General features: G+C 41.7%; 1 protein-coding gene across 1 annotated transcript; it reads right to left on the bottom strand.

Moving 5' to 3' along the window:
• Positions 1 to 3,570: 3,570 nt before the first annotated feature.
• On the bottom strand, positions 3,571 to 12,694 carry chrnb5b (cholinergic receptor, nicotinic, beta 5b). The gene is made up of 6 exons (XM_044039506.1): positions 12,048 to 12,694; positions 8,603 to 8,748; positions 8,186 to 8,230; positions 7,516 to 7,625; positions 4,788 to 5,784; positions 3,571 to 4,469 (listed from the first exon to the last, which is right to left on the bottom strand). The coding sequence occupies exons 1-6, from the start codon at positions 12,097 to 12,099 to the stop codon at positions 4,314 to 4,316; spliced, it is 1,506 nt and encodes a 501-aa protein (XP_043895441.1). The 5' UTR covers positions 12,100 to 12,694; the 3' UTR covers positions 3,571 to 4,313.
• Between the last annotated feature and the right edge of the window lie 1,005 nt (positions 12,695 to 13,699).

The raw sequence follows: 13,699 nt of genomic DNA, 5'->3' as shown, positions 1-13,699 counted from the left end.
CACAGCACTGAGCTTTGAAGGTAAAAGGTCAACCTGTGACCTTTTTTGTCACTGACTGAACAGTGTTGAGTCACTTTGAAGAACTTTATCAAATATAATTGAAATAACATAAGTTGCGTTTTGTGAGTTTAACGGCATGAACGTTCAGTATTTGAACTGAAAACATGTCATTTCAAAAGCAGGAATTTCTCTGGAGAGGAGACTTTTGTCCTGCAGGTTTACAACCAGCCAGGTACAATCAAAAAGATGACAGAGGAACTCACCGCCTCATTCTTTGTCTGTTGTCCTGTATCTGCCCCTGTTTGATGCCATGACCAGATGCACTGTGAAGTAACAGCAGGCGTTTGGTGAGACAGCTCAGACAAAGCAGGAGGACCTTGTGAGCCGATGGAGACAGTCAAGCAAAACGAAAGGGGCAAGTGTTGCAATAACATGTGCCAGACCCAACACTCATCCACATCACACTTATAGCACTTAGTTGATGTTTTCTTAAGTTCTATCATTTAAATAAACCTTTAAAGTCAAACGGATATGAATTAAATGTATCTCAAAGTTCATTATCGAAAGAAAAATGTGTGCTCTGACCTCTCACTGTCTTTTCTTCCTCATCTTTTAACCCCTTCCATGGCTTCTTGCATTCCATCTTTCCTTCTGCTTCATCTAATCCTACCACTCCACCATCACCACCCTCTGCCAACTCTGAGTTTTTAAAAGCTCTCAGCATCTTCCTCTCATCACACAGCTCATCCTGCTTTTTCCAGTCAGGCTACTCTGTGTGACCCTGCGCAACCCTCTATCACTCACATCCTTCCCTCCAAAGCTCTGCTCTCACTGTTCTCCCTCCTCCACCTCCTCTCTCTCTCTCTCTCTCTCTCTCTCTCTGTCGCTCTCCTTATTCTTTACTCAAATCCATTAACACTGAAGAGTTTACTTCCTTTTCTCCATTCATAGTCCACTATATGCAATCTGACTCCTCGTTCTGTGGTCGGTTGCAGCCACCAGCATCTAATAACAGTCTCCTCATTGTTTGAATCACAGTTATCTGATTAAAGTCCTCTGCTGCTAATTAAAATGTCATCTCTCTCCCATCAAACGCTCCCTATCTGTATACTCACCCCGTCTCTCTCCCCACACACACATGTGCACACACTAGCATTAAATCTTAAATGACATCCATGAAATGTGTTGTGATGATTTTCTTCTCTCAGCGGTGACGTCGTTCTCTGAATGATCGGCAGTGTCATTTCCTGTCAAAGGGCTTCAGTCTGAGGTCACATGGAAAAAAAGCAAAGTCCTTATCTGCTCCATTCACGTTTGTGTGATTTATAACTGCCTGTAATTTTGAATAGTTGCTTTTAATTATTGTATGTTTGGAATATCTCATTGAAACATTCTCTGCTGGTTGTTACTGTCGTGCATAATAGATACAATGAGTTTTTTTTCTGGGAGCAGCTAATGTTTTTGGTCTGTGCACACTTTCTTAATCATGTCTGTTTTTATCAAGTCTGCAGTCTTTCTTATGACCACTAGTGAGCAGTAGAAAGCACCCTGATCTGTCAGCAGTTAACAGACTTGAGGAGATATTTATTGCTCCAGCAGGGACCGCGCAGAACTGAACAGAGCCCCGAGCCCAGTTTAAAACCCTGTGAAGTGCTTTGGGACCATGATTCGGTATCTGTCCCCTCAGCTCAGCAGCTCAGAGCATGTGCTTAGATCAGTTCCCCCCTCCCTCTGATTCAACTGCACAGCAGCTACACATTCTGTAATGCAGTAATGTAGTTCATAAATATCGATCACAGTGCCAAAATGGCAGGTATAAATCCTAATGTCTTGAGGGGGATAATGGAGGAAATGGAGGGCAAAGCCTGGATACAGGAAACAGAGAATAGAATAGAATAGAATAGAATAGAATAGAAAATCAGTGCAAAGCTGTAGCTTTTGTGAGCATATCTGTGATCAATTATACTTGACTTTGCTCTTTTCTTTCTTTTTGTCTGCTTCCTAAGCTCAAAAACATGATGGGGAAAAATACAACACAATATTTTAACTTTTGTAGTTGTGACAGACTGTTCAGGCAAATAAACCATTTAAATAAATGTGTATTTAAAAATGAATATGTGAGCAATGCACATGTGAATGCTCACCCGTACCTGCACACTTGTACTGTATGTCCACATGTATTAACAGTTTGTCCTGCAGAGAAGAATAAATGCCATATTGATCTCTGCCTGCAGCTTGAGACGGTCTTTAACGTGGGCTCCTCTGCTGGTCGAACACACAATCATGTGTCCCTTGTTTATGACCAACCTTTATCATCTCTGGCTCCCTCTCTGTATACCTCTCTTTCTCTCTTCTCTCTGTCAGTCCCATCCTGCTTGTTACGCCATCTAGTTTCACGGCTTTGGTCACGCTTCATGATCAGACCTGGACTTCATTACACCAGCTCTCTCTGCTTTGACGTTTCTCTTTAATCCCTGTTTGATTATTTTTTTGCTTTTGAGGAACTGGCCTGGTGGCAGCTGACTCTGTGGTTTTAAAGCCAGATAAGTTTGAGTGAACAGCAAATTCAAAGGTAGCAAATTAGATTCATTAAATTCTCTCATGAATTCATGGTTTCCTAATTCTCTACTCACTACAGCCCTGGATAAGATGAAGGAGAGCTGAAGAGCCATTCCATTAGGTTGATTCTGCCTGTAATCTGTGAATCTCACATTGACAAAGCAACATCTAAAGTGTAAATATATTGTTCATGAAGGCAGACGCCAAGTCGGTGAATTCACTTTCCCAAATAAACCTCACTAGTGTCAACTTCCTGTGGCAGCCACTCAGACAGCAGCTGACAGCTTTGGAGGGGGAGTGAAAGAGTCAAAAAACACTGAACAGAAAGTATGGCACAAAAAAAGATTATCTGTTAAAAACCAAATTAATATGACCAGTTGATTGATTGGTTGGTTAATCGATCTATTGACTCCGCTCCTCCAACCTTCCACACCCTGGTGTGGTCACTGTCTCAATGGAAATTGATGCAGATGTCAAGTATGTAATATATGAGTGAAACCAATGGAGAAAATACTAATACAAGCGGTAATTGCTTCACTCCAATTCGAAGGCTGACCCTACATCTGTGTGTGCGTGAGTGTAAAATGCTGTTTCCAGTAAAACACTGAGGTAGAGCGCTGCATTTTACTGCAAGTATCAGCGGTTCCAGAAAAACAGCAGCTTGTTCCATCTGTGTCCATCTGTGTTCAAGGAAAAACAACAAATCATGGCTCTTAAAATACCCGTGCTGTCACTTATAGAAACATTCATTCATTCATTCATCTTCTACCACTTTGTCCACCACATGAGGGTTGCGGGGGTCGCTGGTGCCAATCCCAGTTGAAGTAGGTACACCCTGGACAGGGCCTAATAGAAACTTGAAAAAAAGAGATTATACATTCTTCTAATGCTTGTTTCCAAATCTCATATTTGCTATAGCCACTATAATTATTTGTATTAGTTTTGAAACTTTGACTTACTCTATGTGATTGTATTTATTGCTCCGGTAAACAAAACATCACAGTTCCACAGTTCCAATTCTCTGCATTTATTGTCTAGACGGACAAAACTTAACATTTTACATAACATAATTGTCCAGTGGGTGGAAAGAGAAGAAAGAGTTTGATTTAATTTGCAAATCAAAAAATATATGAAAGAAAATGATATTTCTGCATTAGCGTGATACTGTTTTTCCTTGGCTAATTGTGACGTATGATGGTTGTGCAGTGGACACAGATTCAAGTCATGTTTCTGATGTCAGGCTGATTTAAACAAGATACAGTATGATGGAAGACAAAGCAAATTAAGCACCAGAGTGTTCATTTGCTTCAAGTTAGAGTGAATAAAATACTGAGCACTGTTACTGTTGCTGGTTTCTGAGATGATGGATACTGACTGTTATGACTGCAATGACACAAACACAGCTACTGTAACGGCAACCTTTTGACATTAAATGTGGGGGGCAGAAACATTGTTGTGTCACTAGTATAAGTGTAATGTCCTTCACAGCTGTTTACTGAATGCTAAAAAGTATAAAAATATGTAAGGAGCAGATTTATCATTTGCACTGAAATAAATAGATGCTGTGAATGACAATGAGTCACGATGATGGGGGAGGAAGAGGGAGAATGTGGTGGTAGAGGGCTAAAGTGCATCGTAACCATTCCCAGTGAGGCAGACGAGTGACTTTATGTGTTCAAATGTTTTCAGGGCTCTGTTTGTAAAATTCATGTCCGGGTCATGTCATGTTGACATCAAAGTTCAGGTTTTAAGTTTCAGTTGTGGTCCATGTCATCAACAATGGGGGTGTTATAGCTCTGGAACAGGGGCTGCATGAAGAGGCCGAGCGTCCCGACCACACACACGCACACAAAGATCCACAGAAAGAGACGATCGATCACCATGGCCACATACTTCCAGTCTTCAATGATCTGCAGAGAGAAAGACAAGATACAGGTATCTCCATTGTCAGTCGGCATATCTTTGATCTAATTTTCATCTTCACTAAGACACATTAATTATGCTGGATGTTGTAAGTAAAGGTCCATTAACACATTAAAATGAACACGTGGTGGAGATTAAAAAGTAAATCCATTCAAAATGTATTTGAGACATTTTCCCTCTGAACCTTCAACCTCATGGTGTCACAACAGGAAAAGTCACAGGTTAGTCTGTGGATGACTTTCTTTGAAACGTATGACAAAACCACACGCACAAAATATGCAGATACTTCTTTATCAAACACCTACCCCTTCATCATCATCCTCGCTCTTCATCTTCTCAGCGATGTAGCGCACTCCGTCCACCGCGTCCTCTACATCAATGTTGCTTTTGAGCGTCATCCTCTTTCTGAAATCTGTGTTCTCTGACAAGTCGTTCGTTTTCATCTTCCAGTCGTATCGTTTGGCCGATTCCTCGTTGATGAAGAAGGATGAGGAAGAATCTGCGATTCCTCCAGGACTTCCAGTCCCCCCATCTGCTCCGCACAGCTTCTGGTCCAAGTTTGATTGCTGCTGGTGCTTTTTTCGGAACTTCTCGCGCATGTTGGAGCTACCAGGTCTCCGCATGAAGAGGTAAGAGGGGAGCCTGTACAAGAAGACACGCTTGACCCAAGGAGGCATGGTGTGAGTACTGGGGGAGCGATGGTGCACATTGAGCACGCAAACACTGGTAACAATGGAAAAGGTGACCAGCACCATCGTAAACATCAGGTACTTCCCAATCAGAGGCACTGCTAAAGATGTAGGAGGTACAATCTTTGAGATTAGGAGTAAAAACACAGTCAGGGCCAGAAGGACAGAGATACAGAGAGTCATCTTCTCACCACAGTCTGACGGGAGGTAGAAGACCAGAATGGCCAAGGAAGTTATCAGGATGCAAGGGATGATCAGGTTGATGGTGTAAAATAAAGGTTTTCTTTTGATAATAAAGTCATAGGTGATATCCAGGTACCTGATGTCGTTAGGGTCTTCGTTCTTGCGTCCAGGCAATGAAACAATATCCCACTCGCCACTGGGTTTGAAATCATCACGCGAGGCAAAATCGCTGAGAAGGTTGAGATCAATCTCTGTGTGGTCGTAGGTCCAAGAGCGAAACTTGAGGGTGCAGTTCTGCTGGTCGAAGGGGAAATCACGGACTTCTATTTTGCAAGCCGACTTATAGATGGCTGGCGGAAGCCAGGCGACATCACCGTTGTTGGAGACCACAGCATTGGAGTAGAAGGAGACTTCATAGGTCCCATCGGCACTGGCAGAGGGAAAGGGCAGGAGGTAAATGAAAGAAAAGCAAAAGATTAATTTAAAACACACATAAAATGATTACTCTGTGGATAAAGATAAATCATGTTTAAATAATATATCACCTTTTTTAAAACAGGTGATGTGGATGGAATAGAACTGCTATATGTTTGTAATTAAAAGGGCTCATTGAGGTGAACTCAGAGACACTGATTATTTGTTTGATCCATTCGTATATTGAGGTACTAGCTCATCTTATTACAAACATAGTGTTGCAGACACGTCACATGCAACAATGTACCTGGTTCTAAGGGCAGAAGCTTATCTAGGGGGTCTCATACCAGCAACACTGCAAAAACTGCCCCTCACCTCAAACCTGCTGATACTGACTTTTTTTTTTTCTTCATTTTGCCAATGCTGCAGGTGATGATTTGTAGATAAGTGGCCTATCAATTATAAAGTAGGTTAGGAATCCAACAATCACAATCTACGCTAATGCTTTGGGGCTGCTGTGATTATGTGGCCTGATTAAAAATGTAGAGACCCCACCTGCTCACTGTGACCTCTCGTCACCCAGATTTGGCCACAAAACCATAACCTGATTTTGTAAAGTAGAGCTGATCATATTCTATTATTATGCCTCTTAAGCCTTTAGGCTCCTTCTGTGGTCTTCAGCTGACCAGCAACCTTTCACAGCTGTGAAAATGTTGATCAAAGGCACAAAGTAAAACACTAACAGGTTTGTTTAGTAGATTCTTAAACACCATAGAAAATGGACATAACGTGGTGTTGAACAAGCCTTGTGACTGAAACTAATGATTGAGAACAGTTACTCCTGTTCACTGATGTTAAATCAAGTGAGACGTAGGCTGTTCTTTTTCTAACCAGAGCTGTCGCCCCTAATTCATGACCTCCACTTTTCAAACTAAAAGGCTTTGTCTGTTTTATTTGCACTCTACATTTAAAAATTCAGTTTTTCAAACTGATGTTTGTTCTTGAAACTGCTCAAAGCTTCAGCAATAGCCACTAAAGGGATCTTGTGGTGAATTTCCTTTTTTCAATTTTCTCAATGTAGCAAAAGAAAAAGGCATACATTTTAATGAAGTATAACATTGACTTTGACTTGTATTTGGGTTTGTTCTGTTTCTGTCTTGAGACTTGCATGAATAAAGATGCTCAGTGATGTTGCTTTGCTTTGTTTTTGGTTGAGTGGTGAGGATGTAATGCATTGGTTTCTATTGATGCATCCATTATAAAAACTAAAGTGTGATATTAATCCAATGCATGTATTGTACAAATCCCATATACATATTTGTCTGAAACTTCATGTGCTCATTCATTGAGGCATGAGAAAGTAGCTTGTAATATTAATCTGCATGATGAATAATACATTTCAATTTAAAATAAATCTAGTGCAAACTGAAATTCAGTATGAACAGGATTTGGGTTTTTTTGCAACTTGTATTGACAGGGCTTCGATGCCATGTTTTGGCAGAAAATAAAATAAACATTATTTCTGTGTGTCCTCCATAGCCTTAATTTTTTCTGTCTTGCTGTCAGTGTTCTCACTCTCAAAAACTTCCAATCTGTGTCAAATTTAGTACCATCTCTCAAAATATTAGACAATATCAGACAGTCAACTTGTTAACAAGTTAGGAAAAGAGGCTTTTTTATTTGGTCCTCCTTTAATCACTAGGTTGTTCATACACACCTCAGTGTGCACCTTACAAAGTAAACATACTTGTTGTAGAGGACAATGTCCGGCAGCCAGATGTGCTGTGATGGAAGGCGGATTTTCTTGATACCCTCGTACGCTTCAGGGTCCCACATTAACCTGTAGTCATTCCATACCTGCAGGGAAAAAATGCATAGAAACACACAAGTAAAGCAATAATACAAATGTAAATGTCACTAACATGCACACAACATCCAGAGTCCAGTTACCTTTATCTACACACTTGAGTCACTATGTAATATAATTAATATGTGATGGAGTAGACGAGATAACCAAAATGATCTGCTGTATGTGTGTAAGTAAAAGCCTGAGTACAAACAAAGTATAAAGCCTGAGTCACATGTGCTGCACAAGGTACATCTTATATTGCAAATAATCTGCTCAACCCTAATGCACACACAAAAAAATCAAGAAGCATGCACAAAAAAATCAACCAACATTTCACAGACGCGTTTGTCCCTTAAGCCATGAGCTGACCTCATCAGTGGACAGGAGACAGGAGATGTCTCTCCGAATTGTCTTTACGAATATGACAACCGTGTGCATGCATGTGTTGAATAATGTCTAATATGAGACAGACAGTGTTGTGTCCCTATGAGGCCTGACTTTGCCACGGCCAAACTCACATTTACACATAATATAGAAGAGAGAGAGGAGGTGAAGTGGGGACACAAACCTGAGTGAGCCAACAGTTAGTGGTCATGATCTGCTCCCTCTCGTTCTGAAACACAGACAGACAGACAGACAGACAGACGGTTTGCGGATGTGTTGAGCTCACATTTTTCAGGACAGGTAAATTCCACCATCTGTGATATTTAATTATTGTTACATTAGGAGATTATATCTCATCACAACACCACATGTGAAATTGAGGTGTGGAGAGTGCAGCGAAGCAGAGATGAGCGCGTGTTCCCGCTTTAGGACCTTTTCTGGCATAAACACTGACCTTGACAGGACTAGATGTCCTCGTGGGGACCAAAACCTGGTCCTAACAAAGCAGAAACCCATTTCTGAGGAACTGGATACTGTTAGGTTACAGTTAGTGTTCCAAATCCAAATCAACAGAAGTCAGTGCACGTGTGTGTTTCCTCACCACATTGATCAACTGGGCCAGAGACACTTGGATAAAGATGGTGACCTGCTGGCTGTTGTTTACGGCTGGTCTGATGAGCTTGTTGTAGCGCTCCGGTGACAACAGATGACTCACCAACCGCTCCTCTACCTCTGCACACAAAGCAGCTGCAAACACACACAAACGACACTGGAAAATCAGAGAATGCAGGAACAATGAGAATAAAATCAGTCTACGGGGTACAATGGCATGGCATGATCTGGGCAATATTTGACATTAAATGATCCAAATGGAAGATTCCAATTGGTGGAACACCACTCTATGATGTTCCATACAATGTGATAAAGGTCTGATGTCACCCCGGTGAAGGCTTAATGCCAAAACACATTGTTACATATGTGTTTGGTGAAAGTTTGTACAAGAAAAGAATAAACTGAAAAACAAATGACTCCATGTGACCACTGTAACGAGCTGAGCATGGCAACAATAAGATGTAAGGTTTTCAGGTTCGACAGTCAATACTAACATGGTAGGTGAGGCTAAAATGAGATGTCAACCAACAGATCTCACATGCACCATTTATTTGAACAGAGCAATCAAAGTATTATCCCTCACCTTAACCACAACCAGTTGATGTCTAACCCTAAACTTAACCAGTTACTCAGAAATGAGGTTCTGCCTCATTAAGACCAGGTTTTGGTCTCCACGAGGACGACTGGTCCTGACAAGGTCAGTGTTAGTGCCAGCAAAGGTCCTGAAGAGGTAACCAATCCAACACACACTCCTCTCTGCCTTGCTGCACTCTCCACATCTCAATAATTCATTGCCACTAAAATAAAAATGCCATCATTTCACAAACACAAAGACTCAAACACAATTAAAGATTATTTTCCAAGTCGTCCTCAGTCAGAGCAAATCAACCACGAAGAGACCATCACAACACACATAAAGTGTAAAACCAAACAAACAGCGTCACTGAGGCGTTGCCATGTCTGAGTCACTCCAGCAGACTGAGAAGGTGGAGCATCAGGACGTCGTACTCGTATCCTGTAGGTTCTTTTCTTGGCTGGTGAATAATTCAGCATGTTACCATCTGCCGTGGCCTCTCGGAGACCGAGACAGTTTAGGATTCAGCTGCCTTAAGATTTGCTCAGGACATCAGGAATGTCAGGATGTCATTTATTTTAGTAAAGACATGTGCCACTCACATGCCTCCACATCCACGTGGGCAAGTTTCAACAAGGCGCTTATATTGCTCACGGTACTGCCAGAGAAATTGTTCTTAGTGTCTCATTAGATTTGCTGTTGGTTGGTTGCTCTCAAACTATTCATCATCGCAGTCTATGAGGATGAAATCAACAATTCTCTTACTTCCATGAGTCATAACTGTCTTTCTACCCTGCTTCACGCTTTTCTGCTCATGTGCAGTTTGAGGACAGGAGAAAAAAAAGGTTGAATCTGTTAATAACAGTTTCACTACCACATGTTTACAGCTCCTTTAATTTGCACTAGTTTCTTTAATACCACAGATGCAGCGATAACTCAGTGTCTCTTATTCAATTGACACTTTACAATTGACTCACTGACACAGGATCTTTTTTCTGGAACGCACATCTGCAGTTGTGAGAAAGTGCAGTGTAAACTAGACTAGATAGAGAAACAACAACCATAGAATAAGCTCAGAACAAAGTTGAGAAATGGAATATTTCTTTTCTCGCACACATGTTTTTGTTTGAGGGTTTCGTGCAACATGTTAAATGAAGGTAGCGTGTTATCCCACTTCCTGTACTCCCAGGCATTGTTTAATGAGTAAAGCCATCAGGGAAAGCTGCTGCACACATTACTGCAGTGTGCAGCTGATACTGAGAGAGAGAGAGAGAGATAAAGAGAGAGAGAGACAGACAGGGAGGGCAGGAGACAGTGTGTGAGACTGAGTGATGAGGCCCTGAATATGTCAGATAAGTTATGGTATAAGAGTAGGAAACTGGAACAAGATGAATGTGTAAGAAGAAAGTGGAAGCGTTAACAAAAAGTGAAAGGGGTGAACGAGAGGACAAGAGAAATAAAACCCAAGTGAAATATCTGGATTTAGTCTCTTCAAATGAGGTTTGAAAAGCATAACAGAGCCACAATCATACAATGTCTCAGCTGCTGACAGACAGACAGAGCTTAGGTGACCAGTAGTGAATGGTGGATCTGTTAGTCAACACAAGTGGGATTAAAGAGTTCAGAGAAAGGGAAGGTGATGGAGAGGAAAAAGAGGGAAACACACAAAAAAGGGGGTTGGATGACAGGTAAATATAAGCAATTTAGATAACAGAAACGATTAAAAAAAATGTATCACTTCACATTTGTACCAATGTGCATATATGTTATATTGAAATGTTCTGTCTCAATTATCAATCAATTGTCCACTTTTTTCTTTTTCTAAAACAGAAAATACTTGCAACTAATAGTATAAAAATACTCCCAGTTGAAATTGTCCTATGATAATTCAAAATTCTGTTAACTGCACAGATCATCCCTTTATTCCAATTTAAAAGTTCATGTGACATCACGGATGGAACACATTAAAACCTAGATGGTATTTGATTATAATTATTATAACACACTAAAGTAAGCAGTAACCAGACACAAGCGTTTCTGGGGTTTGCCTAGTTGACTGCTGAAGCAGATACTGGACATAGTGCTATAGTATAGTGTCAGCACCCAAGGACAGCTCCTGAATGCAGCACCATGGACAGCTCCTGCTCTGTTAAAAACAAAAGAAACATCATCTGGAAGAACTAAAGCTTCTCTCGAGGGACACAGTCTCTTTAGAGTTGTGTTATTTTCATCAGGGCCTTGACACACACACACACACACACACATTGCATTGCAGGCCATTAGGCACAGAGAAGGCCACAGAGAACCAATATGAGGTGTGTGTGTGCAGTTAAAGACACATGATCCCACTGCCTAATGAGCCATGAGGAAACCACAGTGTCAAGATGGCTCAACACTGATATTGGATTTGTAGTTAAATTATAGGTTGTGACTGCTGAAATGTGTGCAGTAGCCTTGCACCTTGCTGGAAGATCACAGCCATGCCTATAGGAGGCAATTCCACTTTGATTCTTAGGGTTTGCTGTACTTCAGTGAGGTGAGCTGAAATCACATGCTTAAGTGTTTGAGGACACTTCCTTTCCTCACTACCCTGCTTTTCACGAGCTACAGTTATCTGGTGAGATGTGCCTTAAACATTTAGCAGTGCTTTAAATGAGCAGTGTGGTGCTGTTTTAGATACAAAGCACAAGTCGCATTAAAATAAACATAAAGCATTGACAGAGTCCAGAGAGAGTGTACAATTTTACAACAGGCAGCCAAGAACCGCGCGATTAAAACCAAACCAAACAAAGTGTCCCCCTGTCCCGTCACGAAAGGATTCCAAAGGATTAAGGATAATAGGATCATTGATTATACTCACTTCCCAAACTGAGAATCAGGAGAGCCATCGCTGCTTTCACCGGGATTTCCATTGTTTTACCTCCAGTGCGACAGACACACGGAGACTTGCAGATGAAGATTGATTTCCGCGCGTCTTTCTTCTCTTCTCTAGTAGAAATAAGAAGAAGAAACAAACTGAGAGAGACGGGGTGGATTAAAGCGGTCTCATTGCAGGTGATCCCGCGGAGGACGAGCGGTTAGTGAATCTCTGAAGCCTGGAAAGAGAAACTGCTGTCAAAGATGCCCAGAGATGAGGAGGCTGGATTAGAGCACGGACCCCACCGCTGGTCCCGGAGCTGAGCGCGCAGAATAAACCATCTACAGACAAAATACTCCCCACGTACTTCCTCTCAACATCAGTTTCCCCAGGAATATGGGTCAGGAGCAAGTGGGGAACCCACCAATCCCACTATCACCAGCGACCATTCCTCAGATAAAAGATTTACGCGCCCCGGTCCTCACATCATCGCCCTGCCCGCACAGTGCACTCCCTCGACGGTCGGGCGTCAGTTTCAGTCTCAAGCGTCTTGTTCGGCAGTTTGTCATATGTGACAACAAACAGGAAGCACCAAGATTCCGAAATCCACCCTCCAAGGAAGCATGACATTAACTACTCAGAAGGAACTGGAAATTCCATTCCCTTCAATCAAACCAGAATCCCTCCACTGAAAGTCTGCTTTTGAGTTCATCTTGAGACACTTTCACGAAGCTCAGCAGAGAGAAAATGCAGGGAGCCATAACCACAAACGTGACATTTAATCTGCTAATATAGATTAAGATAAATGTATTTAATCCAGAGATTAATTTATGTGGAGGCAGTTCTGTGAAAGCAGCTCAGCAGAGGCCTTGGTATCTGCATTTTGCACATTGTGGTTGATCTCCTTGAGGCTTGGCCAAGGGTGTATACAGGGGCAGGGTGAGGTGGTATGGGGGGGGTCATGAAGTTGGTCCCAGGAAGAGTGAAATCCTTGAAATAAAGCACATCTAGTAAATTTGAGTTTATTTATGACTGCAGGGGAATGTGTCCTCATGTCCCCACATCACCATACACTGTCACAGGCCACTTTCTGCTGCAGGAGAACACAAAAGAGCTGGGGAGAGAAAAAAAGATGAGCATGGCTTTTGGCAGCAAGAGCCCAAGACAAACTCTCAATGTGTCTCTCCTCAGGTCTATATGAGATTTATCTGTGTATGTACTGTAAGTAAGCACTTTACACTTATGATGTGGTGACTGTGTCTGCTTCAGTCACAGAGGCTACATTTGGAGACATTTTCAGACCAAAAACCAATCAAATGGGACAAAAACATTGGACAACAGCGGTGTCCCTGATTGGGTAAACATGATTTCTATGTAAGTGTGGTTAGGAGGAGGCAAAGACTCAAAGGAGCTAATGTAAGTGCCCAGAGGAGACTTGTATAAGCAGACTGGATCCACATGGTAAGTCAAGGTTTAATATTGGTTTTTGGAATCAGGGAGGCAGCCTGAGGGTGTCACCTGCATCTAGTGGTGGAGGTGCATGGTAGAGAATGAAGATGAACACGGTGCAGCAAAGAGAGCAGATATCAGACAATAATAAAACAATAATAATAATTAAATAAAAAGGTTTTCTGAAAACAGGGAGAAACCGTCTG

Source organism: Solea senegalensis, linkage group LG12 (genome assembly GCF_019176455.1).
Source record: "Solea senegalensis isolate Sse05_10M linkage group LG12, IFAPA_SoseM_1, whole genome shotgun sequence".
Lineage (NCBI taxonomy): Eukaryota > Metazoa > Chordata > Actinopteri > Pleuronectiformes > Soleidae > Solea > Solea senegalensis.
The sequence above is the reverse complement of the archived record's forward strand: the minus strand, read 5'-3'. Positions and strand labels throughout refer to the sequence as shown.

What these genes read in the sequence shown, in the direction of transcription:
- chrnb5b (XM_044039506.1), bottom strand. Translation starts at nt 12,099, where the DNA reads ATGGAAATCCCGGTGAAAGCAGCGATGGCTCTCCTGATTCTCAGTTTG. An exon ending in CCTGATTCTCAGTTTGGGAA is followed by an intron (nt 8,749 to 12,047) that starts GTGAGTATAATC and finishes GTGTGTTTGCAG; the next exon opens with CTGCTTTGTGTGCAGAGGTA. An exon ending in GACATTGTCCTCTACAACAA is followed by an intron (nt 5,785 to 7,515) that starts GTATGTTTACTT and finishes TCCCTCTGCCAG; the next exon opens with TGCCGATGGGACCTATGAAG.